The 27,109-nt window shown below is 42.4% G+C and overlaps 1 protein-coding gene across 2 annotated transcripts in view; it reads right to left on the bottom strand.

Moving 5' to 3' along the window:
- Positions 1 to 4,515: 4,515 nt before the first annotated feature.
- The window catches only part of CRYBG1 (crystallin beta-gamma domain containing 1), a 448,368-nt gene continuing 425,774 nt past the window's right edge, over positions 4,516 to 27,109 (bottom strand). For both annotated transcript variants that reach the window (XM_075340074.1, XM_075340075.1), the window contains 8 exons: positions 24,840 to 24,869; positions 20,020 to 20,132; positions 19,021 to 19,150; positions 18,737 to 18,876; positions 15,016 to 15,139; positions 9,815 to 9,973; positions 6,142 to 6,304; positions 4,516 to 5,905 (listed from right to left, as the gene is read on the bottom strand). In XM_075340074.1, the coding sequence (XP_075196189.1) occupies positions 5,817 to 5,905; positions 6,142 to 6,304; positions 9,815 to 9,973; positions 15,016 to 15,139; positions 18,737 to 18,876; positions 19,021 to 19,150; positions 20,020 to 20,132; positions 24,840 to 24,869 (948 nt within the window). In that variant the 3' untranslated portion in view covers positions 4,516 to 5,816. The remainder of the gene's footprint in view (positions 5,906 to 6,141; positions 6,305 to 9,814; positions 9,974 to 15,015; positions 15,140 to 18,736; positions 18,877 to 19,020; positions 19,151 to 20,019; positions 20,133 to 24,839; positions 24,870 to 27,109) is intronic.

Below are 27,109 nucleotides of genomic sequence, written 5' to 3' on the forward strand. Positions count from 1 at the left end.
GGAATTACCTTCAGGCGTGCCCCTACGTTAAAAAATATATTAGCACCAAGCAGATTAAAATCAAAAACAGCGCAGTCCGAATCCCATACTCTAGCCGGCTCATACAGATGCGGTTCCAGTAAATGCCTATGCTGCAAAAGCATTTGCCATGGCAGGACCTCCTTCTGCTCCTCCGATGGCGTTGAATCATTTAAAATAAAGGATAGACTGTCATGTCAATCAAGCTTTATTGTATATTTAATAGAATGTTCTTGTGGTAAATTGTATGTTGGCAGGACAAGTCAAGCCCTACATAATAGGCTAAATTCACACCGTCACAATATAAGATCTGGCTATCTCTTACACGGTCTGTCCAAACATTGTACGATTCAACATAATAAAAGTTTGGACTTCAAGATTACTCCCATTGAGCAGGTTGGTCCTTTGGTGCATAATAGACCAGAGGCACTTAGTCGCAAAGAGACCTTCTGGATACATAAACTCAATACCTTAAACCCATTTGGACTGAATGAAATAGCGGATCTTTTTTATTAAAAAATGTTTTACTAAGTTTCATTGAATGTATATTCATCTATAAATGCATATTATTCATCATTTATTATTTATATATTTTCATATCCATCTGTATATGGGTTTTATATATATATCTTTTATCATATATGTATTTATTTTTAACATTTTAATTGTTCATCCCCATAACAGCATCTAACTAATAAGACCCAGCCTTGAATGTAATGAACCCCCGCATGACCACCTTTTATTGTTGTTTTTTTATTGTTTTTTTATGGTCAGTATTGATATTGATAATAATAATATTAATATTTTTGGACCATATATTTATAATGGTCCATATAATTTTTATTCATAATTTTTATTTAAAAGTTTATCCTAGCGCGTTTCTATGCATTACAGGCATAATTCTCATTCCTTTTTACAAATTTGTAATTTTATGTAGGTAACCATATTACTATGTGAGACATTTCTTTTTCCACGACTTGATAACCCGGACAAGTAATCTCTGTTTCACATATTCTCAATTCATTATTTTTCTGTACCGATTTTTCCAAAATTCTGCTGTACCGTTCTGCTTGGTTTTCGTGCATCCACATATGCACTTTCTTCTGGTCCCCACGGCTTGAACTTGCTTTGTTCTATTTCCATGGATAGTCAATTCAGTATTTTACAACTGGTCCTCCCCTTTCTCTTTGAACACATGGCTTTTCTCCCTTCGGGTAGATAACACGAGCTAATTGCACTCTTCCTTATCAGTTCCTCACTGTGACACTTAGGGCTAAGCCACACGGCGAGAAAATCGGTGCGAGTGGAGTGCGATAAAACATCGCATTCCCCTCGGACCAATTCTAGCCTGTGTGTCAGCACACATGGGCGATTATTTTCTCAGCCCTAATCGGACCGAGAAAACAATCGCAGCATGCTGCGATTGTAATCCGAGACTCTTTCTCTCGCACCCATTCAAGTGAATGGGGCGAGAGAAAAATCGCACTGCACTCGCAGTACACCGGTGTACTGCCAGTGCAATGCGAGAATGGCTATAGCTGACTACGCAGGAGAGAGGGAGAGAAATCCCTCCCTCCCCTCCTGAATGCCGGCCCGCCCCCCGCAGCTGAGGTCTGCTCGCACGAACGGACCTCAGTTGCAAGGACACACGCATGACACTCGGCTCTGCTGTACTGCCAGCACGAGCCGAGTCTCATGCAAGTGGATCGCAGTAATCCCCGTGTGGCCCCAGCCTTATAGTAATCCCCTAAAACTAACTCACTTTTTAATCGGTCAGTCTTTAGAGGAACGGATGTTCACTAACCCCTGTCATATAACCCAGTGCTCAAACTTCTTGAGTTCGGGGATCACATATAATATACACATCTGGCATGTGGCATGTCTTGAACAATTAAGTAGACTATTTATTTTGTTTGGGCAATTTAAACATTTGTATGTGTTTTAATTTGCAGCAGTGTATACTTTGTCTTTGTAATCTGAAGCGAAGCCTGTCTTTATCTCAGGCTCCCCTACTCTGTGTCACTTTCACTGTGTTTTCCCGCATGCGCACTCCTTTAGTTCCCACGGTCTGAACTTGTCTCACCCCTTGCTCTCATTGGGAACTTGCTCTGTGTCTTTGCGCAAGCGCCCTTCACGTACACTATCCTTTGCTTTCCAGGAATTCCTCTAACACTTTGAGCTTCCAATTCTTAAACGTAATGCACACTCTTCACAGAACCAGTGAATTCAGAAATATTTCCCTCACTAGGTGCTTTATTTATTCGTTTCCCTTACAAATAATCAGTTTCAGAGACATGGATGTGCACTAATCACTCAGTACTCAACAGAGTGAACTTTAATTTTTGAGTTCGAGAATCACAATAAGCACACGCACCTGTCATCATATGGACGCGCTCTGAAAAACCAAACAGCACACATTTTTATGTATATTTTTGGGTCAATGTTTTCCCAATTTTTAAAAATCCATGTTACATATATATTTTATTCATTATACATTTATTTCCTTCAATACTCCGTTATATACTTTATACTCAGCAACAAATACTCCTCCTCTGTATTTTTCACGTGTCTATGAGTCACTCCGTTACCATGAGAGCATTGACGTCATAGCTGGTAGCATGGCGTATTGAACTCCTCTATAAGTAACTGGCCTGTGTACTATGCATGTATTCTCTTTTTCCCTGAAGAAGGAGACGGCTTATGTCTCTGAAACGCGTTGGATGCTGTAATAAAGAAAGAGATTTTTAATATAAACTACATCCTGACACCAGTGGCTTCTTAGCGCGGCTAAAACCCGATTCTCACATATATATGTATACATATATATGCAATTTTTCACAATGTGGTTATGCAGACATTGAGAACGCTGATAAAATGGCGCCGGAGTGAGGAGAGGGGGCGGGGCCTACTCTGAGAGCAGGATCTGGAGGGCAAATGAGGTATACAGGGGAGGGAATCTTTCCTCAGTGAGGAGTGTCCGTTCCCTGTGCTGAACAGCCGCTGGGCGGAGCCACACTGTCCCACTGCACTGACTGACATGCAGGGGTAGAGAATCGAAACTAGGCCTCAGGCGAAGTCGGGGCCTAGATTTAAACATGCGGCCAGCGTGCAGGCACCATCGGCGCGGTTCTCCAGTGAAAACTGGAGAACCGGCCGGAAATGTTAACACAGTCATATAACACACTCTCCCCAATATATAAAGTACAAGGGACCCCTGGAAAGACCACTGTCTGTGGTAATAACGTCTCAGTACTTAGCTTGTGAGACGCAGGTGCCAGGTCCCTGGGAGGTGAGCGCTCCGTCCGGCAGGATCCTGAAAAGGGCTGCGGATGGAGACCGGTCTCCTGCAAAGCAGTGAGAACCGTGATGGCTCCCACTTCAAGCCAGAGCCTCAGGGGATGGTGAAGGAGCGCGGCATGTGAAGGCTCCAGCCTTGTAAAATCAACCTTAACAGCACCGCCGACACAGTGGGGTGAGAAGGGACATGCCGGGAGTCCAGATTGGACCCGCTTTTCTTCCAAATCTTTGAAATCAAAATTCAGAGGATGCATGTGTGTGTGTGACCTCCTGAACACAAAGCATTGAACTGGTTGGATTTGTCATCCGGGGAGTGTATATGCTCGGAGGGAGGAGCTACACTTTTAGTGTAGTACTTTGTGTGTCCTCCGGAGGCAGAAGCTATACACCCATGGTCTGGGTCTCCCATAAGGAACGATGAAGAAATATTTCCTGGATCCTTAACCAAGATTCTGCAAAAGCACTAGTGCATGCCCTCATCATTTCATTTCCCACCTTGACCACTGCAACCTCCTGCTCTGTGGCCTCCCTACTAACATTCTTGCCCCCCCCCCACCCACCCCCATCTATCCTATGCTCTGCTGCCTGACTAATCCACCTTTTCTCAGCGATTTTTCCTGGCCTCTACACTCTGGGCAACGGGAAGACTTCAGTTTAAAACTCTAACCATGACATACAAAGCAATCCACAACCAGTTTCCGTCATACATACACCTGTGACCTAGTCTGCTGGTACTTGCCTGCATGTAAGCGCCAATCCTTACAAGATCTCCTCTTCCAACAATCTTGTAAAAGATGTCTCCCATGCCTCCCCCATATTCTGGAGCTATCTACCCAAACATATTAGACTCTCGCCGACAGTGAAAACCTTCAAAAGGAAGCTGAAGAGTTACCTCTTCCAACATGCCTACAATCTGTAGTAACCTTCAGGCCACTATACCACTGCATGACTAGCTCTACCCTCACCCCTCCCCTGTATGTGAGCCTTTGCTGTACAAGTCTGTGCCTAGTATTGTTCATGACTATTGTACGTATTTTTATTATGTAGAAACCTTTTCAAATGTAAACCGCCATGAAATAATTGCACTATATTAAAATATACTTATTTATAAAGTACAATATAGGATGAAAAAGCATGCTTTTTGTTTTGGACATAATTGTTCAGCATAGTGAATAATGTAGATAATAGTTTACAAACACAAACTTTTTCAGATTATTTATTATCTTTTTAAAACAAACATAAGATCTAAATGTTTTTTATTTAAAAAAAAAATATGCTGCATTTGTAAGAAAAAAAAATCCACCAAATGTTATGAAACATACAGAAACAATAGATAAGAGCTATATGGAACCACTGTCATTCTTCTCTATTGAAACACCTTTTGGTTCATACCGTGTAAAATCGATAAGGCACATGCGGTTTTTGTAGAATTTGTAAATTAACTTAAATACTTAAAACAAAAAAAACCCTTTACAATTCCAGTGTTAATTTTTCATGTTTATGTCCCCCTAAGGTGCCTTGGTCATGTTAGTGTCCAAAAACAAGTTAATCAGTGCTGGCATAAAGAAGAATAACAAAATAACATAAAAGCTTGTGAGACACAAAATTACATTCACACCACCAGGAAAAAAAGATTGCTAAAATTCCATTAAAAAGTGTGCTTATAGTATGTGCATTTCAGGATATATTGTCATTTACACCAAGGTATCTGTTTATCAGTACCAAGTTTCAGAGCAGCACATTCATCTTGTAAGAGAACTATTAAGAATCCATTGTCCAGTAGTTCTGTCTATTACTAGAACATACAGATAAACTCTTCATGAGGGTAGCACTAACAGGTATATTTTTTACATCAATTTTATTACATCCTATGCAAGGTGCTATAAATGGCAGAAAAAAAGAATTAATTCTAAATAATACGATTAATCGTAATAACACACATAAAAAATACATTAATTTATAGAAAAGCAAAGCTGAATTAAGGCATGTATGTTGAAGAAAGGCCTCATATTGTGCTCTGAATGACACAACCTGCGGAGCTGGTGAATACTCTTAGGTTTTAATACCCTTCACATGCAGGTCTGTGAATACTGTCACTCTTATTTTAGTGTCTACTAATAAATCAGTGCAGATCTTTGGAGATGAGAGAATTTCCATGATGAATATAATAGTCTCCTGCGAGTTTGCTTCCGCATGTGGTCCCCTAAAGTTAGGGATGAGCTGGCGGCTCACATGATATTGATCTGTTCATTTCACATGCTTGAAGTTATAAAATAGAAAAGAAAAACCCCAAACAAATCCAGGGGATCAGAAAACATCCTCAATGTATTTTGCGCATGGGAACCAGGCTTCACCCATGTATCCTTTCCTGTGTAGTAAACATCTTTATGTGTATTATTGTATGCAGGATATGGGAACCCTGGTAACAGTGCAGAGTGCATAGCACCAAAAAGCATTCAGTGCTGTAAAATACAGTCTCTCTAGTCCGTGGTAAAGCTTGGTTATAGCACACATATTTCCCAGAGCTGGCTAAGCTTTCCCTCTGTAACAGGATTCAGAACAATATGCTGCTGATCATATTGGTTGCCCCCTACAAGACAAAAAATAAATCATATCAATATTAGACAAGTTTTACAGAAGAGGTTCCCATATAGCTCAAAAGCTACATTCTAAAGAAAGTTTACAAGAATTGGGGCTTAAGTTATTAAAAGCTATGATAATGATAGTGTACATGCAGGAGGTCAGAGCCAAACCCCTGGTTAGAGATTATCTTTCACCTTTATGGCAACACATGTGAATCTCCCCAGCATATCCCTTTAAGCTTACCTTTGATGTCTAAAACAAAATTGGGTTTTGAACGACAATAAATCCTGCCATCTGGGCTAACAGTCCATAGCATGCTTGCTCCAGTCTGTTCAGGGCTCAGGCCAAGCTTGCTTCCAGTAGTAATAACAGTGCCAGCACTAGCAAGGGTACAGTCTTCACCAATCTGTGGGTTAAAACAAAAATGTGATCTGTCTGACCAGGAAAGATGCAAGGCTAATTTGAAGTTGGGAAGCAGCATGGTCGGTTATATAGATGTGTCCACGCTTACTTTTCCACAAATTCTCTAAGGACTCCAGTTTCTCACAAATTCAAACAATTCACAATATGGTTTTAAAAAAACAAAACAAAAAAAACCCCAAAAAACTAAAGCTGTAATACAAATTACAACCACTGGGTGGCAACATATACAAAGAACAGCTCCTCAAATCTTTTTCGAAGCTGCTCATCTGCAGCTACTAATCGAAGGTAAGACAAAAAAGGTAAGGAAAGACATTTTTCCTGGTAAGCGAAAAATGGGAGGCAAAAGCTGCAAGTAGCATCAGGAAGACAAATCAGTGTTACCGACACCTTTCTATCGACACCAGACTTCAATGATCCCAGGGGATTACAGAAATATTTGGTAATGGTTTTACCCCTTTAATTTATTTGGGAACATATGTTCCCTTGGATTACCAAATTTGAGATGGTATTTTTTTTTTAACCTCTAAAAAGGAGATAATTAGTTTTGAATATTATAATAATCCTTGTTTTTCTAATAAAACGATGTGTTTGTAAGACAAATGCTGACGATCATTTATCATTGACAATTTTGCTAAATTGGTTAATAACTAAACACCGGCTATGATGAAAGGACACTTATCTGTATACTTGTATTTAAAGGTTAATTCTTCCAAACTGGAGCGATCATTAATAAACCATGAATGTACAGTCTGTCCATGTGTTATTTGATTTGTGAAGGCAGCACAACTGAAATCAGTTCTTAAGGTACTTAAGCTGTTAAGACCTCCATACACAGATGCTGTCTAAATCTAAACGATTAGCTAATGTGTATGTGGACTTCCTAATTTCAGGGGAAAAATTTTTTTGGCAAAATGAATTTCAACAGTAATCCTTTTGTACCCGAGGAAGAGAAGTTGCCTTATGCCCCTTCACATGTCCATGTATCCAGTAATGTGTGTTGTTCGTTTTTGACATGTTCTTGAAATACCTTCACACGCACACACACATTATAAATTGTTTTTGATTTTCACACCTCCGTCTGTTCCATGTGATCCACAAGTTGATGCACCTTGACATCCATGCTGACGCTAAGAAATGGACAAAAGTCTATCGGGCTATAAAAAAACGTGACGGCGCAAGGATGACATCCGTGTGACATGGACCAGAAGTAAATGCATCCAAGATATTAAAGATTTTTATGTGTTAAAGATGTGCAATGATGATTGAGAGATTTTACAGCTATTAACCAAATAAGATAAAAAAAATAAATAAATAACCCGCCCCCCAAAAAAAAAAACAACAAAAAACAAAACCCCACACTGTGGAGTCCCACCCATTTTTGATAAGCAGCAAAAGTAAAGCAGACAGCTGTGAGGCGATCTTTGATCTTACTAGGCTGGGAAGGTCTATGATTATCGGGCCCTTTCCAGCCTAAAATTATCAGCCCGCAGCCACCCAGGAAGTTGAGTATCACATTAGATGCACCAGTTCTGGTGCTTTGCTTTGGCTCTTCCAGATTGTACCGGTGTGGTGGCAATCTAGGTAATGGTTTATGGGGTTGCTGTGTAAGGTCAGCTAGCATCAAGCCCTGGGGTTAGTAATGGAGAGGTGTCTATCATACAACAGCCCCATTATTAAACTCATTAATAAATTTAAAATAAATAAATAATTTCTTTCAAAAAACATTCCCTGAAACTCTCCCTAGTTTACCATTAAAAAAAACAAAACAAAAACAAAGAGAAAAAAAACCCATGCAGCTCCACCATAGCCTTAAGGCCCCGTTACATGCAACGACATCGCTAACGAGATGTCGTTGGGTTCACGGAAACAGTGACGCACATCCGGCCTAGTTTGTGACGCTGTTGCGTGTGACACGTACGAGCGACCGCTAACTATGCAAAATATTTACCAAATCGTTGATTGTTGACACGTCGTCCATTTCCAAAATATCGTTGCTGCTTTTGGACGCAGGTTGTTTGTTGTTCCTGAGGCAGCACACATCGCTACGTGTGACACCCCAGGAACGACGAACAACACCGTACCTTCATGCTCTGGCAACAAGGTGGGCGTGACTTATATACGGCTGCTCTCCGCCCCTCCGCTTCTATTGGATGCCTGCCGTGTGACGTCGCTCTGATGCCGCACGAACCGCCCTCTTAGAAAAGAGGCTGTTCGCCGGCCACAGCGACGTCGCTAGGAAGGTAAGTATGTGTGACGGGTAGTAGCGATATTGCGCATCACAAGCAGCGATTTACCCGTGACGCACAAACGACGGGGGCGGGTGCTTTCACGAGCGACATTGCTAGCGATGTCGCTGCGTGTAAAGCGCCCTTTAGTCCAGGGAATCTGCCGAGGTCCACTGAATTCATTGTAGTTTAAAAAAGGATATCTGAAAAGAACTAAACACAGAAATAAAACAAAACACTTACCCTCGTTCACCACTTTATTCAAAAGAAATAGAAAAAAAGTCCCAACTGATCTGACATAGTTCAGGGATTCTGACGGACAGTGTTTACAGGAAAAATCTGTGTCATGCGATGTTGTGCGATACCAAGCGCTTCTGAACAGCAGTGACGTCAGTAACTTTACCGATCATGAGAGTTGCCAGGTCGCGCTGCATGATACCCAGCTCCGAGTCACGCACAGTGCAGTGTGAGCTGGTGACCCTGAACAGCGGTAACATTACTAATGCCACCGCTCTAAATATGCGCTGGGTTTCATGCAGTGAAACCCGGAAATGCCTGTAAGCAAAGTTTATGGAGTGTCAGAACAAAGGTCCATAGACTGTGTCAGAATCTCTGGACTACGTCAGATCAGCTGGGAATATTTTTCTTTTTGATTAAAGTGGTTGAACAAGGGTAGGTGTCTTGCTTTATTTCTCTGTGGGTTTTTTTTTCTTCAGATATAATTTTCTGGTCTAAAATGGAATCGATGGACTATAGCAGAGCTGAATGGGCTGTTTTTTGTTTTTTTAAATGGTGTGGTTTTTTTTTTTTATTATTATTACTGGGTTCATAATGGGGGTGTCTGATAGACACCTATCCATTATTAACACCATGGCTTGATGCCAGCTAACACTACATAGCTGACATAAGCCCCGACTACCATTACCCAGATTGACAACACTCTATACCCCCCCCCTGCTATTATCTGATCCTCAGCTGCTGTCACTCAACAAGCTGCTGATTTTGTAAACTTTACTTTCTTGGATTTCAAAACCTATACATCCGAGCTGACCATTAAAGGTATGTAGAGAATCAGCCTGATAGTTCCAGTACAGCACTGGCTTTAAGTTATATACAAAAATCCTGGTGATTGCTAGGTCTTAGCCCTGAAGTTAAAGGGAATCAATCTTGAACCCAGTCTACATTAGATGGTAGCATTGCAGTCACACAATCACAAATAATAATGGTAAAAACTGACCTAATAATATTGATACAAAAAGAAAACTTACACGGCATCTAAAGACTCCTTTGTGATAAACCCAAATCTGATCTTCAGCTCCTGTGTCCTCCATGACTTGTATCCTCAGAAGTTTGATATCATTCAGGCTTCCATTTGTGGACATAAACATTCCATTAGATTTATTTTGAAGCTTGAAGTACAGTCGTTTCTAAAAATAATTTATAGATAAAAATATAAATAAAATTACTTTATAACACCATAAGGAAAATAGTAACATCATGAGGTAAAATATACCACAACATTCCATATAGATGCTTTCCATGGCTTATTGATTTTATGCCATAAGAAGATATAAACCAAATATACATTTTTTTTACTATTAAGAGACACACTTTTTAGCAAGAAAAAAAAACTTCCTAAAAAAAAAAAAAGTGCCTGTCTTATGCTCTGGAGGCAGCTTCTTATAATACAGAAGAAAGCTGAAACGATGGGCTTCCTGATCATTGAGACAACTGCTCTCTCTTGCCCTGCCAGAAAATGACCTTCTCAATGGTGGCCAGGACCTGCACGTCACTGAAAAATATGGTAATTGATATAGGAGTATTGTGTATGGCAGAGTTATGTGTCTACTGTGCATGCAGTAGTGTTGTGTATACGTATGAGCTGCAGAAAGTGCACATAATGAATGTACTGTAAAGTTAGATCTGTATAATTCACCTGCTGCAGAGAAACACTAACAGTGGATCTCTTACCACCATTCCACTGTTATAGACAAGATTATGAACTATTAGGAGTATATAAGAGTTATATGAAGATATCCAAAAACCAGGATTTAAGATGGTGTTTGAACTGTGTACCACACCTACAGTATATCTGCATTCAGACATAAGACTCAGACAGTCTGGACTTTCATGTGACAAGTGAATCATGCTGACATAGCTGAATATAAATGAGGAAATGCATTATACATTACAGTTTACTGTATATCACAGAATAAGCTATTTTATCCAATAGGAGACGTGTTACGTATTCTTGGCTCCTAGCCAACTAGTTCCATATAAATGTTTGTCCACTTCCGTATTAAACCAGTCATATTTTCTATATAGATCCGTGTCATTTCTCTGGGCTGTATGGAAGAATAAGTATGCATGCTGCTAACAAATGACTGATGATTTGGATGCAGACAGGGTTAAAGTAGATGCACAATTAGATTGCATAACTGTAAATTTATGACCGCCTTAACACCACCTTCCGTATTTTTCACTTTATAAGACGCACTTTTGTTTCCCCAAACTTTGGGGTAAAGTAGGGGGTGCGCCTTATAATACGAATACATGGAGTGCGTGTGTGTGTGTGTGTGTGTGTGTGTGTAATAATATATATACAGTGCCTACAAGTAGTATTCAACCCCCTGCAGATTTAGCAGGTTTGATAAGATGCAAATAAGTTAGAGCCTGCAAACTTCAAACAAGAGCAGGATTTATTAACAGATGCATAAATCTTACAAACCAACAAGTTATGTTGCGCAGTTAAATTTTAATAAAATTCTCAACATAAAAGTGTGGGTCAATTATTATTCAACCCCTAGGTTTAATATTTTGTGGAATAACCCTTGTTTGCAATTACAGCTAATAATCGTCTTTTATAAGACCTAATCAGGCCGGCACAGGTCTCTGGAGTTATCTTGGCCCACTCCTCCATGCAGATCTTCTCCAAGTTATCTAGGTTCTTTGGGTGTCTCATGTGGACTTTAATCTTGAGCTCCTTCCACAAGTTTTCAATTGGGTTAAGGTCAGGAGACTGACTAGGCCACTGCTACACCTTGATTTTTTCCCTCTTGAACCAGGCCTTGGTTTTCTTGGCTGTGTGCTTTGGGTCGTTGTCTTGTTGGAAGATGAAATGACGACCCATCTTAAGATCCTTGATGGAGGAGCGGAGGTTCTTGGCCAAAATCTCCAGGTAGGCCGTGCTATCCATCTTCCCATGGATGCAGACCAGATGGCCAGGCCCCTTGGCTGAGAAACAGCCCCACAGCATGATGCTGCCACCACCATGCTTGACTGTAGGGATGGTATTCTTGGGGTCGTATGCAGTGCCATCCAGTCTCCAAATGTCACGTGTGTGGTTGGCACCAAAGATCTCGATCTTGGTCTCATCAGACCAGAGAACCTTGAACCAGTCTGTCTCAGAGTCCTCCAAGTGATCATGAGCAAACTGTAGACGAGCCTTGACATGACGCTTTGAAAGTAAAAGGTACCTTACGGGCTCGTCTGGAACGGAAACCATTGCGGTGGAGTACGTTACTTATGGTATTGACTGAAACCAATGTCCCCACTGCCCTGAGATCTTCCCGGAGCTCCTTCCTTGTTGTCCTTGGGTTAGCCTTGACTCTTCAGACAAGCCTGGCCTCGGCACGGGTGGAAACTTTCAAAGGCTGTCCAGGCCGTGGAAGGCTAACAGTAGTTCCATAAGCCTTCCACTTCTGGATGATGCTCCCAACAGTGGAGACAGGTAGGCCCAACTCCTTGGAAAGGGTTTTGTACCCCTTGCCAGCCTTGTGACCCTCCACGATCTTGTCTCTGATGGCCTTGGAATGCTCCTTTGTCTTTCCCATGTTGACCAAGTATGAGTGCTGTTCACAAGTTTGGGGAGGGTCTTAATAAAGGGGGCTTTACACGCTGCGACATCGCTAATGCGGAGTCGTTGGGGGTCACGGAATTTGTGACGCACATCCGGCCGCATTAGCGATGTTGCTGCGTGTGACACCGATGAGCGATTTTGCATCGTTGCAAAAACGTGCAAAATCGCTCATCGGTGACAAGGTGGTCCATTCTCGATTATCGTTACTGCAGCAGTAACGATGTAGTTCGTCGCTCCTGCGGCAGCACACATTGCTATGTGTGACGCCGCAGGAACGAGGAAGCTCTCCTTACCTGCCTCCCGGCCGCTATGCGGAAGGAAGGAGGTGGGCGGGATGTTCGTCCCGCTCAGCTCCGCCTCTCCGCTTCTATTGGGCGGCGGTTCAGTGACGCTGCTGTGACACTGAACGAACCGCCCCCTTAGAAAGTAGGCGGTTCGCCGGTCACAGTGACGTCGCCGGGCAGGTAAGTATGTGTGACAGGTCTGGGCGATGTTGTGCGGCACGGGCAGCGATTTGCCCGTGTCGCGCAACAGATGGGGGCGGGTACCCACACTAGCGATATCGGGACCGATATCGCAGTGTGTAAAGTAGCCTTTAGTCAGAAAAGGCTGGAAAAAGAGATAATTAATCCAAACATGTGAAGCTCATTGTTCTTTGTGCCTGAAATACTTCTTAATACTTTAGGGGAACCAAACAGAATTCTGGTGGTTTGAGGGGTTGAATAATAAATGACCCTCTGAATAAACTTTTCACAATTTAAAAAAAAAAAAAAGAAATAACATTCTTTTTTGCTGCAGTGCATTTCACACTTCCAGGCTGATCTACAGTCCAAATGTCACAATGCCAAGTTAATTCCGAATGTGTAAACCTGCTAAATCTGCAGGGGGTTGAATACTACTTGTAGGCACTGTGTGTGTGTGTATATATATATATATATATATATATAATATATATATATATATATATATACATACACACACACACACACACACACACACGCACACGCACACACACATATATGTATATATATATATATACACACACACACACACATACTACAAAGTCCAGGGGAGGTGGGGGCAGCTCTGTAGTAGTGCTAGGAGTAGGAGTGCTGCTGGTGGCTGGTGAAAGCTGCAGGAGGCAGCGTTAGATCTCCTGCTCCCGCTCATATAATATGCACTGCTGCTGTCCATCACCGTGGTGCTGAAACCGCACCGTGGTGATGGGCTGGGGCAGCGGTGCATATTATATCTGTCTGCGCCCCCCTTTGATGGCACATGCCACCCCTGTGTTAAGATATAGCCCCCATGCTGCTGCCCATAGTAAAACAAAAAAAATATTTATTTACCTTCTCCAGCGCTGATCTCTCGGTCTCTCTGCTGCCACTGTGATCAGGCACGCAGAAATGATATCACTCTGCTGTGCCGATCATATGACCGGCACAGAGAACCAGGAAGTGCAGGAACTCAGCAGCACGGAGGGAGACACGAGGGAGGACAGCACTGGAGAAGGTAAGGAAAGAGTGTTTTAGTTTACTACGGGCAGCAGCATGGGGGCCATATCTAACACAGGGGGAGGTGTGCCATCCATAGGGAGCCATATCTAACACAGGGGGAGGTGTGCCCTCCATAGGGGGCCATATCTAACACAGGGGGAGGTGTGCCATCCATAGGGGGCCATATCTAACACAGGGGGTGGTGTGCCCTCCATAGGGGGCCATATCTAACACAAGGGGAGGTGTGCCATCCATAGGGGGCCATATCTAACACAGGGGGTGGTGTGCCATCCATAGGGGGCCATATCTAACACAGGGGGAGGTGTGCCATCCATAGGGGGCCATATCTAACACAGGGGGAGGTGTGCCATGCATAGGGGGCCATATCTAGCACAGGGGGACGTGTGCCATCCATAGGGGGCCATATCTAGCACAGGGGGACGTGTGCCATTCATAGGAGACCTTTGCCAGCTGTAGGGGATATGTGCCAGCAATAGGGGACGTGTTCCAGCACAGGGGGACGTGTGCCATAAATAGGGGACGTGTTCCATCAATAGGAGACATGTGCTACCAATAGGGGACTTGTGGCATCACTGGGGGACGTGTGCCAGCACAAGGGATCTATATTCAATATAAGGGGGCCATATCCAGATTAAGGGGGCTAATTTTAGGATGGAGGGGCTATGAGGAACATATACCCTATATGATTTGTTACATGGACATTGGCATTATAAGACGACCCCATTTAACAATAATAAAAAAAAATCTCTTTTCCTTCACCAAATTTGGGGGTGCGTCTTATAATCAGGTGCGTCTTATAAAGCGAAAAATACGGTGGTTATTGGTAGAATCATGTTTTTCGTAATTTCTACTGTCTAAACCTGTGTTTTATAACAAGTTGCATCCTATAATTTGAAAAATATGTATCCATGTCATAATGTACATAAATGTGGGACATCATCAAATGCTCAAGGAACTAGTCCAATCAAATCAAGTTCACCAAATTCACTAAAAAGTAAATGGCTTTTGTAACACTTGCAATGAGTAATAACTGATGGTGTAGCAGACATGACACAACAGTAACAGAAAACATAAGAAATTAGGATCTATATACCTGTCGAAGTGGACGCAGAGATCCAATGTCATTCCATCCGCTGAATTGTGACCACTGTGCAATTTTTTGGGGTGAAATAAGTATTTGTCTACCTCGGTAATTTTTATATTCATAAAAGACCCATCTGAAAACAGGATTAGTATAATTGATATCATGTTTAAATGTCCATAGATAGAAAATACAAGCAAATTAATTTCACACTAGTGGCTCTTGCTTCATTTTTTTTCACTACCACTCACAAGTGAGGCTCTCCTTGCGCCACGTGATGTCACTAAGCACAATGAATGTGGATTAGCATTCACTTTTATAATAGAAGGGATGCAGATCATAAAATACCTTTCGCATATAACAGTATGTACACACAAGTATGTACAAGTATTTGCTGCCTTTTTTCCATGCAGCTTTGACACAAAAACTGAAGTATTTCCTAGTACAAGTAAGGTGAATGAGATTCCTGAAATCAGATGCACATGCTGCTTATTTTTGAGGCGGTTTAAAATTTACAGCACGTCCATTCCTTCAAACAATTTTTTTTTTTTAATTTTTTATTTTATTAGATCATTTAATTATACAACCGTACAAACATGGATTCAGTGAGAATAAAACCTATACCAAAACGGGCACATCATGCCCAATACCCTTCACACATTTTTAACCCATTCTAATGACTGGAAAAAGGAAACCGCTAAAAAAAAAACCAAAAACACTTTATGCGTTATTTTTTTCCTGCCAAGAGACATGTTTTTGATGCAAAATTGTCTGCTACAAATACTTAACATGTGCACATACCTCAAGCCTGATGCAGCTAAACACAAGTTCCTTTTTACATTTAGAAGGTGCTTTTATTGTGGCTAGTTAAATTCTGATTTTGTTTCCTTCCCTATTATTTAAAATAAAAAAGAAGTTGTACCCTTTCTAAAAATTCCACTTTGTTTTGTAATAAAACAAACAAACCATGAATAAAGCTTTACTCACCCTCCTTGGCTTGATCACTGAGTCTCTAAGGCTATGTGCGCACTGGGAAATGGAATTTTCTTGAGAAAATTCCGCATGCTCTCAAAGATTACCGCACCCGCGGTAAAAAACCGCGGGAAACCGCACCCGAAAACCGCATGCGGTTTGCCGCGGTTTTACCGCGGTTTTATTTGCGGTATTGCCGCGGTTTTGCCGCGTGCGGGTTGGGATGTGCTTTATTGCATTCAATGCAATAAAGCACATTGAAAAAAAAAAAAAAAAGTCATTTAATTCTGAGATAGTAGATAGACAGAAGAATAGATAGATAGATAGACAGACAGAGGGATAGATAGAGGACAGATCGCTGCATTTCCCACGGTCGGCAGTGAGTTCACATTACCGGCCGTGGGAAATGACCGGTAATTACCTCTGCTGTCTGCTGCTTTCATTCAGCGCTGTGTCTGTGACACATCGCGGCTGGATGGAAGCAGCGCAGGACCTGTGGATTACGCCGGAGCTTTGGTGCGGGAGGGGTTAATAAAAGGGTTAACAAGGCTTGTTGGTTTTATTTAAAATAAAGGATTTTTCTGTGTGTTTTATTCACTTTACTTACGGGTTGATCATTTCAGCTGTCACATAGACGCTGCCATGATCAAGCCTGGGGTTAATGGCGGTGATCCCCCACCATTAACCCCTTGTATTACCCTGCCGCCACTGCTACACGGCGGCAGGAAGAGCCGAGGACACTCCCGGTGCTGCCGCATAATGTATGCGACAGTGCCGGGGCAGCTGCGGCTGATATTCTCGGCTGCCGGAGGGGGAGTGAGGCGGGGGACATTAACCCTGCCCCTCTCCCTCCCCAGCCTGAGGATACCGGGCCGCCGCTGTGTGCTTACCTCGGCTGGAAGGTAAATATGCAGCGGAGCCCACGTTCTTTGTTTTCTATATTTCCGTTTTCTTTCTATGTGTGTTCTATGTGTCTGTGTCTATGTGTTCTATGTCTGTGATGTCTGTGTCTGTGATCTGTGTGTGTGTTTACTCTGCACGGCTTCCTCTTCCTGTAATGACATCACTTCCCTGCAAAACCGCAGACAGGCGATGTACATTACCGGAGGTAAACCGCGAAATACCGCAGGGAATAACGCAGGAAAACGCAGTGAACCGCACAGAATTTGCTACCTGCGTTATTCCCTGCGGGATTTCATGATTAACATTGGAGTCAATGGAGTGAAATCCCGCAGCGATGTGCGGAAAAGAAGTGACATGCACTTGTTTTTGCTGCGGGATTCCTGCAGCAAAACATGCAGCTGTCAAATTCCGCCCAGTGCGCACAGGATTTTTTTTCTCCATAGGATTTGCTGGTGATTCACTGCAGAGATGTTATGAACATTTTCTGCAGCGAAACATGCAGCAAATCCGCGAAAAATCCGCGGCAAAATCCGGTAAGTGCGCACATAGCCTAATGCTACTCCTGGTGTCTGGTATCAGCTACAGTGCTGATGTCATGTCGACAGTGCAGCAGTCAATCAGTGAGCTCAACGACACTGAGCAGGATTGGGTAGAGCAGCAAAGTTCACTATTTGGCTGCCACGCTGTCGGTCAATGCTGCAGCCAAAACCAGATACTGGAAGCAGTGGTGTAGAATTAGCAGTGGACCCAGTGACAGTAAAGCATAGCTAGTTTATTTTTTATAACAAGGTGCCCCAGGGGATGAGAAATTTCTGGAAAGGAACAACTCCTTTAGATACACCATCTGTAATTTAGATACATGACCTCCACGAAAACTATCACACGTTATTAGAACAACACTACTCATCAACAACCTATTACTTTTGTCATGCATGGACTATACAGATTCTGAGGACAATAAAGCAATCCACAGGAAAATTATGATATCACAACATGTAGATTGCAATTACATAGGTTTCTTAATTTGTAGCAAATACACAAAACCATGATTCAAAAAAAATAAATAAATAATCTTTTTGTGGAGCGTAAAAATGGAAATACAATTACAGTGCCCATTCAACTGAATTGGTTTTCTTTTTCCTAAAATGACATCAGTTCACATCTCTTCGGTCTGGTATTTGCTATTTGGATAGAGAAATAATACATGTAGTCTACACAACTTTTCTTTCTATTAGAAAAAAAAAACTCCACAAAGACAAAAATGTAGATAGAAGATGTAATGGACACTTTTTTTTTTTATAAACATTAGAGTGAGATCATATCATATTGAATTATTCTATAATTTATTCTCTGCCTGATCTATAAAAACACACTGTAAAAAGAAAAAAAACATGGTGTCATTTTTAACCTATGTATCATGAAGATATAACAAAAAGCACATTTGTATTCTAATCTGTAATTTCTTAAGTTTTCTATGAAGTAAAAAAAAAATATATATATATATGGATTGTGTTTGCTCTTCTGGCCATTTTATTACTTACTCTATATATAGTCTTATCATTCAAATCATTCATCTAATCCATGACCCTGCTTTCAGCCCCTCTTTGGCCATGTTATCCTCTAAAAATCTCCCCTGTGTTTTGTTTTTCCAATGTGACGTACAGTATGACAGCAGTAATAAGCACTAACACTTTGAGTTAGGATTTTTGATTAGCAATGTGCATTTTATCTGTTGGAGAGTTTCTTGTGGCGGAAAATAGCTGAACAGAGATTCCTTCAACGTGGAAAGGCACCACCTCAGAAAAAGGTGACCAATATGAGAAACAAGACCAGGAAACGATAAAATGATATTACTCACATGCCTCCTATAATATCGAGAGACTGTATATCTGGGGAGTAGCCCATTGCCCGTAGATCAATTGTTTCCTTGCCAAGGTTCACTCTTCTTCCTGTGTAGTTCTTTCTTCCATAAAGTACTAGACTGGGGTCTGAAAACTCCTTTGAAAAAGCAAAACAATTCAACAGCCATCAGTAAAAAGTGCTTAGAAAACCAGCAAGGAGACACTGATAAAACCATTGATAGAGCAGCTGACTGCCTTATGAAGCTCACAGTCATGCTATATTTAATGATAAAGTACTTACATATTTTATAGTCTTCACAGATCTAATAACTGCTCCATTTGGACATCCCATAGCACATAAATTAGGGAAGCTTCCTTCTTCTAATATCCAAACACTTCCTGAGAACTCAGTCTGGTCATATGCAGCCCATCTGGAAATTGTTAAGTGCAATTAGAAGCAAGACATACAGAAACACTAATTTCATTGACAGATAACAAGTTTGTCACATGGTCAAATGCTAAGGAATGGAAAAAGATTTCTCAAATGCCGCTACATGACAATATGGAGTTTTAAAATAAAAAGGAACCTCCTGGCTGGCGCCTAATCCAATGAAGAAGTTCTCTGTAGCTCATCTTGAGAAATTTTCTTTATTATAGGTGAATAGTCATACAATACAGTTTGTGGACAAACTACCTTTTGTCAGGTAAAAACACCAAATATATTTTCTGTTTGTGCAGTAGTATCCTGTCTATGAGCAGCAGTGCGGGTAACAGGATATCATCTTCCCGTTACCCACACGGTTATTCTTATATATTATATATATCTAAATTAAAACTTGTGCATAAAATAGGAGACTACAAGCCTAAGACTTCCAGTTCTACTGTGGTCTTAAGAAAACGGTCAGATGAAGAAGTAGTGGCAGTGCGGCCAAAGCTCCACACAACCGTGGCGGGCTACTGGACTGTGAATCAGAATAATGTGGCAATTAGCCATCACAGAAGAGCTTCAACTGATTGTCTGGGGGTTTCTGAATCTTACTGCAGATACTGCAATTCCTTGCACACCCTGTGCATATGAAATTGATATGTACACATACATAGGCTTTATGCTTTGAACCCTCACAAATATCAAATTACAAAAATAAATAAAAAAAATCATTGGCCATCTTCATCACCATTTTATTGAAAACTGAATACTTTGATTATCATTGTCCTTCAATTTCAGCAATTTTGTTTAAAAAATTAAAAGAATTGGTTTGCTTACAAATTAGAGCAACTGTTCTAAAATCATCTTGCTTACCTGCCAGATGTAACCTTGCATGACATTACTTGAAAGGACTCCTCGAGATTACTTGAATCCGCCTCCAATAACTGTCTTTCACCTTTGAAATTAGATTCTGAAAACAGCTCAATCTAAAGGGAATTTAAAAAATAAAAAAAAATTGGCGACCCTTAAAGACACAGCCCACAAAAATACCAAACCCAAAACCTGAACAGAAGACACTATTAACTTATGTATAAGCTCATTAAATACGTACACAAGATCTCACTTTTTGCATTGATGACAATTAAAAATTAATTTTCCCCCATCACTGTATACAAGTCTATAGCACCATGCTGTCACATTTACGGTAAGGCAGAAACTGTAAAACTACTTGGCAAGTAAGATGTTTTAAGAAGCTCAACGTACCTACCCCAAATTCCCAAAACACCAGGGAAAACGTCTTCAGTGCAAAAGTGAAATATTTTCTAGGAATAGTCATATCTATTTGATATACACTGAATCACTGTATCATCATGTATAGCCAATACCATAAAAATAACAAATACACATTATGATTTAGAAACATATACTTCCCATCACAAATACTCAGGGGGTCTTGTAATGGATCCATATACTAGACCAAGGTTGTCAAACTAATTTTACAGAGAAGGCCACATCAGCATTATGCCTTCAAAAGGGCCACTTGTAATTGTAAGGGCTCATGCAGATCTCAATGCAACACGGTATGAGCATGTAAGTGGTGGCTGCCCCTGGATTGCAGAGCTGTAAGGGGTGGCTGCCCCTGGGTTGCAGGGCTGTAAGGGGTGGCTGCCCCTGGGTTGCAGGGCTGTAAGGGGTGGCTGCCCCTGGGTTGCAGGGCTGTAATGGGTGGCTGCCCCTGGGTTGCAGGGCTGTAATGGGTGGCTGCCCCTGGGTTACAGGGCTGTAATGGGTGGCTGCCCCTGGGTTGCAGGGTTGTAAGGGGTGGCTGCCCCTGGGTTGCAGGGCTGTAAGGGGTGGCTGCCCCTGGGTTGCAGGGCTGTAAGGGGTGGCTGCCCCTGGGTTGCAGGGCTGTAAGGGGTGGCTGCCCCTGGATTGCAGGGCTGTAAGGGGTGGCTGCCTCTGGGTTGCAGGGCTGTGAGGGGTGGCTGCCCCTGGGTTATAGGGCCAAGGGAGCTGTCCCGGAACGCACGAGTCAAAGATAAATTGCTCCCTATGCTAACCATTGGCTGCCCCTGCTCTAAATGAAAAATGAAACCTGCTCCCTTTTACAAGACCGTATGCGAAGTACTGGCTACCTCCATGCTGATTTAAAAGGTTCAAAGATGAAACCTGCTCCCTGTGCTTATGACACGTGACTGCTGACAGCATCCCCTCTATTTCAAAGATGGCACCCGCTTCTTCTGTCGGCACTGCCTCTTCTATTAAGCTGCCTTTTGCAGGCTCTGCCCCTCCGTTTATCACTGGCTATGTCAAAATAAAACGCAGCCAGTACGTAGTAGAGGGGGTGGCACTAGCACAGGGGGCAGGAGCCATCTTGGATTTTGAGTTTTGGTGCATACATCAGCACTGCTTTTTAGAGAGAACCTATCAGCCAGATTTTACTAAGTAAAGTACAGACAGGGTCATATTGGCTCGTCATACTCATTAAAATGATATAAGTAGGAGATAGCAGTGAAAAAACATGCACTGCTATACCAACTCATATGACTATCTTATTCAAAGATGTAAGAGTTGTCGTCATATATGACTGCACGTATGGACAATTTTAGGGCAATCGTGAACAACATTCAATACGGAAAAGAAGTAAAAACGATCAAAATGTTTACATATATTGCATATTTAATAAAAAAAATTGATTTAAGTTAATATATAATATAGCAAGTTCATTGGTGGAACGTACATATACAGTATGTATAAAGTTATACAGATTAACAAAAGACCAAGATCACACAAACCAAAGCATTATCAGATATACTCATACTGCGTTACATTGACCTGCCACCAGAGGTCACTATGGTCCAATTACCACAAAGGTAGGGATATAAGTCAAGGCTCATGTTGGTAAATAACCCATCCAGTAGACCCAATTCAGATTTCAAAAAGTATCCATAGGAAATACAAAGGGGCCACAGATATATGCTGCATGTGTCTGGTGCCTTGTATAACTCAGGTGAATATAAGAAGTGATCACCACGGTCCAACACCCTACACGTGTATCTGCTGCCAAAGTCCGTCGTCAGGGGGTGTGTCCAAAGACCGGAGGGGGAGGTTTAAATATTGCCTGTGTCCAATCACTACATAGTACTATTAGTGATGTGTGCGTTGCCATGGCAACACCCCGACGCCAGGTTGGCCGCTGCGTCACTGATCAGATGACCCGGGGCATACGTCATATAATTATAGCGCTTCTGTGAGGAAATAGGGATATATTCTGAGCTATTAAACCATATTCCTATAGCCGCCATCTTGTCAAGGTACGTAAGGCCTAAGGAGGATTCAATCAGTATGCTAATTAACTTGAGGAAATTGTCTATTAGCAGTGGTGTACCCCATGGCAAACTCCTATGATATGGAAATTAGATGAGCTGGATAGTCCTTTAGAACAATAAAGGGAAGGAAGACCCCCTCTGTGACACTGCAGAAGAAGTAAACTAAATAGAGGCATCCTGTACACCTGAGAGACAGGCACCATGAATAAATGTTTAATATCTCATGAGCCGTGCTTCCTATAAACATGTCAAGCAGAAATATCGCATCCAGACATCCCGACGATTCTAGCACATATTTTATATAGGTGTGGGACCTCTGTAGGTATCCCAAACTTGATATTGGCCAGTGGGGTACCAGCAGACTAGTCATGTGTCCTATCATTGTGAAGATAAAATCATAACTGTAAATATGAAAGCACTGTCGTCCGCCTACAACATTCCCAGGCAACGTTATGGCCAATAATCACTTTGGGATATTGTTTCAGACCCATGACAGAGGTGGGGCAGTACTCCCCTGTGAGGTCACTAGGTAGGAGGGGACATGGATTGTAGCCAGTTTGATATACACAGTACGGACACTTGGGTTTTCTTCGGGTGGTCTCGTGTGTGGCACATGGGGGAAGATCCAGGAACCACACAGTGGCTACACAGCGCTCCCCTGTGTCCGCTAGGGAATAAGGTAATTGATACAGCTGTATACCTGCTTGTTATCCATAACTTACCTGTAAATGTATTCTGACAAATATATATATATTCTGTAAATTCCATATTGTATATATTGCAGCTTCTAGTGTGCCTTAGGCCGATTAAAATATTCAATTTAATCTTGAGCTGTTCTGTTATCTCGATCCTGAATTCCACGTCTGTGTGCTCGGCGTAATAGTTATCGTAATCGATTGGTGGCAGAGAGTTTATGCCAAGGATCATTGTGGGGCAACCAGTGAGCTCTGGGGGAGGTTTAGATATATTCCGTCCGCAGAGGTTAGGGGAATATATACCTTACTCTCACCGGGAACCCTTCAATCATCGGCATAGTAGAATAGCGGCCTCCTTGCTTATTATCGGGCAATTCCATAATTGGCCTGACTATAAGAGGGGCGCTAGAGAGCGCGTCACGTGCTCGGTCTGTTGGGTGGTGGAAAGGGGGGCTATAACTTCCATTTCCTACCCCCCAGCTGTTCGTGACAGCTTCTATGTACTTGCACGCGCGATTGCCATGGTTTCCCATCGTCCAGCCGGTCAGCTGTGTCTTTACCGGTCTAGTGATCAGATCAGTTACGCGGCGGCCGACTTGGCGTCGGGGTGTTGCCATAGCAACGCACACGTCACTAATAGTACTGTGTATAGTGAATGGACACAGGCAATATTTAAACCTCCCCCTCCGGTCTTTGGACGCGCCCCCTGACGAAGGAGTTTGGAAGCCGAAACACATGTAGGGTGTTTCACCATGGTGATCACTTCTTATATGCTGCATGTGTCTGGTGCCTTGTATAACTCAGGTGAATATATCTGTGGCCCCCATGTATTTCCTATGGAGTCCTTTTGAAATCTGAATTGGGTATACTGGATGGGTTATATACGAACAAGAGCCTTGACTTATATCCCTACCTTTGTGGTAATTGAACCATAGTGACAGTCACCTCTGGTGACAGGTTAATTTAATGCAGCATGAGCATATGTGATAATGCTTTATGTTTTGTGTGATCCTGGTCTTTTGTTAATCTGTATAATGTGATACATATATAGATAGGTTGTTCCACCAATGAACTTGCTATATTATATAATAACTTATCTTGCATATTGAATACAATTTTTTTTTTTATATATATATATATATATATATATATATATATATATATATATATATATATATATGTAAACATTGGGCATTTTGATATTTCTTCAACTCTGGTATCATTTTAATGAGTACAGAAAAAAGGAAAAACTAAGTTTTGTATATTTTCTTTAATCGGTGTTTGGAGCTTTCTTCTATTCAGATCTTCATTTATTGGGGATTTGCATGTGCAGATTGCTCAGTGCCATCGGTGCCATTTTAGTTAAGTCCACCATGAGATCAATCTGCGCAAGCGCCATCCACATCTGAAATGGCGCCAGCACAAAATTTAAATTCAAATCCTTATGTACCTTGACCTTGTTGGCCACATAAAATAATATGGTGGGCCGGATCTGGCCCGCACACCTTGAGTAGGAAAATGGTGGGTTACACACACAAATGCTTGACTTATGAATGAAGATAAGTACATTGAGAAACTATTTATACTCTAATCAAGTTAGAATTTCAATTAATGTTCACACATTTTAATACAAAATAGGATTATAAAAATTTGACAAAAAAGTACATACCCTAAAATGTCCTGGACTTTCAAGTGCTTCCTGTTGAAAATGAACAAAAAGTATTAAGAGGAATAATTATGTAACAGAAAATGCAAATTTATAAGCTCCAAGTCTGCCTAAGTACAATTAAAGGAGTTGTCCACTACTTGGACAACCCCTTCTCATTTCTTATGTTCGCCACCATAAAAATAAAAAAGTCTATACTTGCCTCCAGTGCCAGCGCGGTTCTTGAGGTGACGAAACTCACATCCCAGGGCTCACATGACATTGCTATGACTCGTGAACAGTGGGCCAATCACCGCCGGCTTCTCTCTCCCCTCCTTCGGATTTTAAGCATCGCGGCTGCCACTAACTTCTTATTAATTACTTAACTGTGTCCAAAGGCAGGGAAACCAAAGCTGGCGCTGATTGGTAGCAGCGCTTGTGTGTCATAACAATGTCACGGGGGCCCCTCAAACGTGAGTTTCATCACTGCTGAAACCACACCAGCTCTGGAAGAAAGTATAGGGGTAGTTTTATTTTTATGGGAAGCACACATGGGGAATGAGAAGAGGTTGTCCAAGTAGTGGTGGAAAACACCTTAAAGAGAAGAAAGAAAATGTTAAACAGAACTACATTAAAACTGAATATTGTGTTGAATTTGGAGAAACTTTTTTTTATTAATAAAAAGCAGGGTTTGTAAATTTTGATAATTAACCTAATTTGCAATTGGGTTTGCAAAACATTTTTATTGCAACTACAAATACTACTGGTGCCTAAAGTGTCCTGTGGATGATGATTGAGACTGATTATTTGCAAGTACATCTCACCAAGCAATAGGCATAGCATCAAAATTCAATAATGATTTTGGATTCTGCCTTTGTCATGCCCTGTTCAAACCACGTATACTATATTTTTGGCACGTCCTACCTAAGGTTATCTAAAGTAAGACCAGTGGAGGACCATAGGAGCACATGTGCTGGCGCAGTGGGGATTCTAATAGGTGAGTAAAAGAGGTTCTGTTCTCTTAATGGATTTTAAAAAATGGCAATTGAATCTAAGAAAAAACCCTGTAATGCGTAGGACAGGACAAAAGCACAAGCTAGGGCAGGGGTCGGGAACCTATGGCTCGCGAGCCAGATATGGCTCTTTTGATGGCCGTATCTGGCTCGCAGACAGGGCTCCTACCTGTCTATGGGAAGGATCAGGGCCGGCGCCAGCACCCGGCAAACCCGGTCAGCTGCCGGGGGGGCCCACTCGCGGTGGCAGGAGTGGCGCACCGCTACTCAGGGGGGCCCGGTGGCCGCGCTGTCACCGACCCCGCCGAGGATCGAGCTTTCAATTGCATCGGCATCGCAGGTGCCGATACAATTGAGAGCAATGATGAGGGAGTGAGCGGCGCTCTCTCTCTTATCATTCTCCCCGCTGTGACTGTCGGCGTTCTTCTGACAGCTCTGCAGAGGACCGCGGTGACGTCATCACTGCGCGCCTGCTGAGAGGTCAGCGAGCGACAGCAATGGACGATGCGCCGAGGAGACCGGATCAGCGGGGGAACGAGAAGTGAGCCGCCCCTCTACTGACACTGGGCTCCCCTGACTCACAGGCCGGCCACTACACAGCGGCACTAGTACACATAGGGGCCCGGCAGCCGCTCTGCGTCTATGTGTAGTGCTGCTGTGTAGTGGCCGAACTGTGAGTCAGGGGAGCCCAGTGTCAGTAGAGGGGCCCCTGACCTGGAGAGGCCACCAGCCGTGTCTGAGCTGCAGGAGTGCTAGTCCTGACCTGCACAGCAGACGGAATCTCCATCCTGCAGGACCTGCGATGATGTCACGCCCATGTGACTGTGTGGGAGGAGACACAGGATGCCGGGGAGAAAGCAAGATACTGAATCCTGAAGGAGATGTGGACACATGATGACAGGTAATAAGAAAAGAGGGGACATGAGGGTGAGGGGGGCTGCAGGGTGAGGGGCATATGAGGGCTGCAGACTGTGACAGAAGCATGTGAAGGGGTGCAGAGTGTTTGAGAGGGGTAAGTTGGAGTACAGGCAGGGTGAGATATGTGAGCAGGGTGTGTGAGATATGGGGGTGTATTGTGTGTGATATGGGGGGTGCAGGCTGTATGGGAAGCAGGGTATGTGACATATGGGGGTGTAGTGTGTGAGATCTGGGGGGTGCAGGCTGTATGGGAAGCAGTGTGTGTGTGTGTGTGTGGGATATGGGGGGTGCAGGCCGTATGGGGAGCAGTGTGTGTGTGTGTGTGTGTGTGTGATATGGGGGGTGCAGGCTGTATGGAAAGCA

The sequence above is a fragment of the Anomaloglossus baeobatrachus genome, chromosome 3 (assembly GCF_048569485.1).
Source record: "Anomaloglossus baeobatrachus isolate aAnoBae1 chromosome 3, aAnoBae1.hap1, whole genome shotgun sequence".
NCBI lineage: Eukaryota > Metazoa > Chordata > Amphibia > Anura > Aromobatidae > Anomaloglossus > Anomaloglossus baeobatrachus.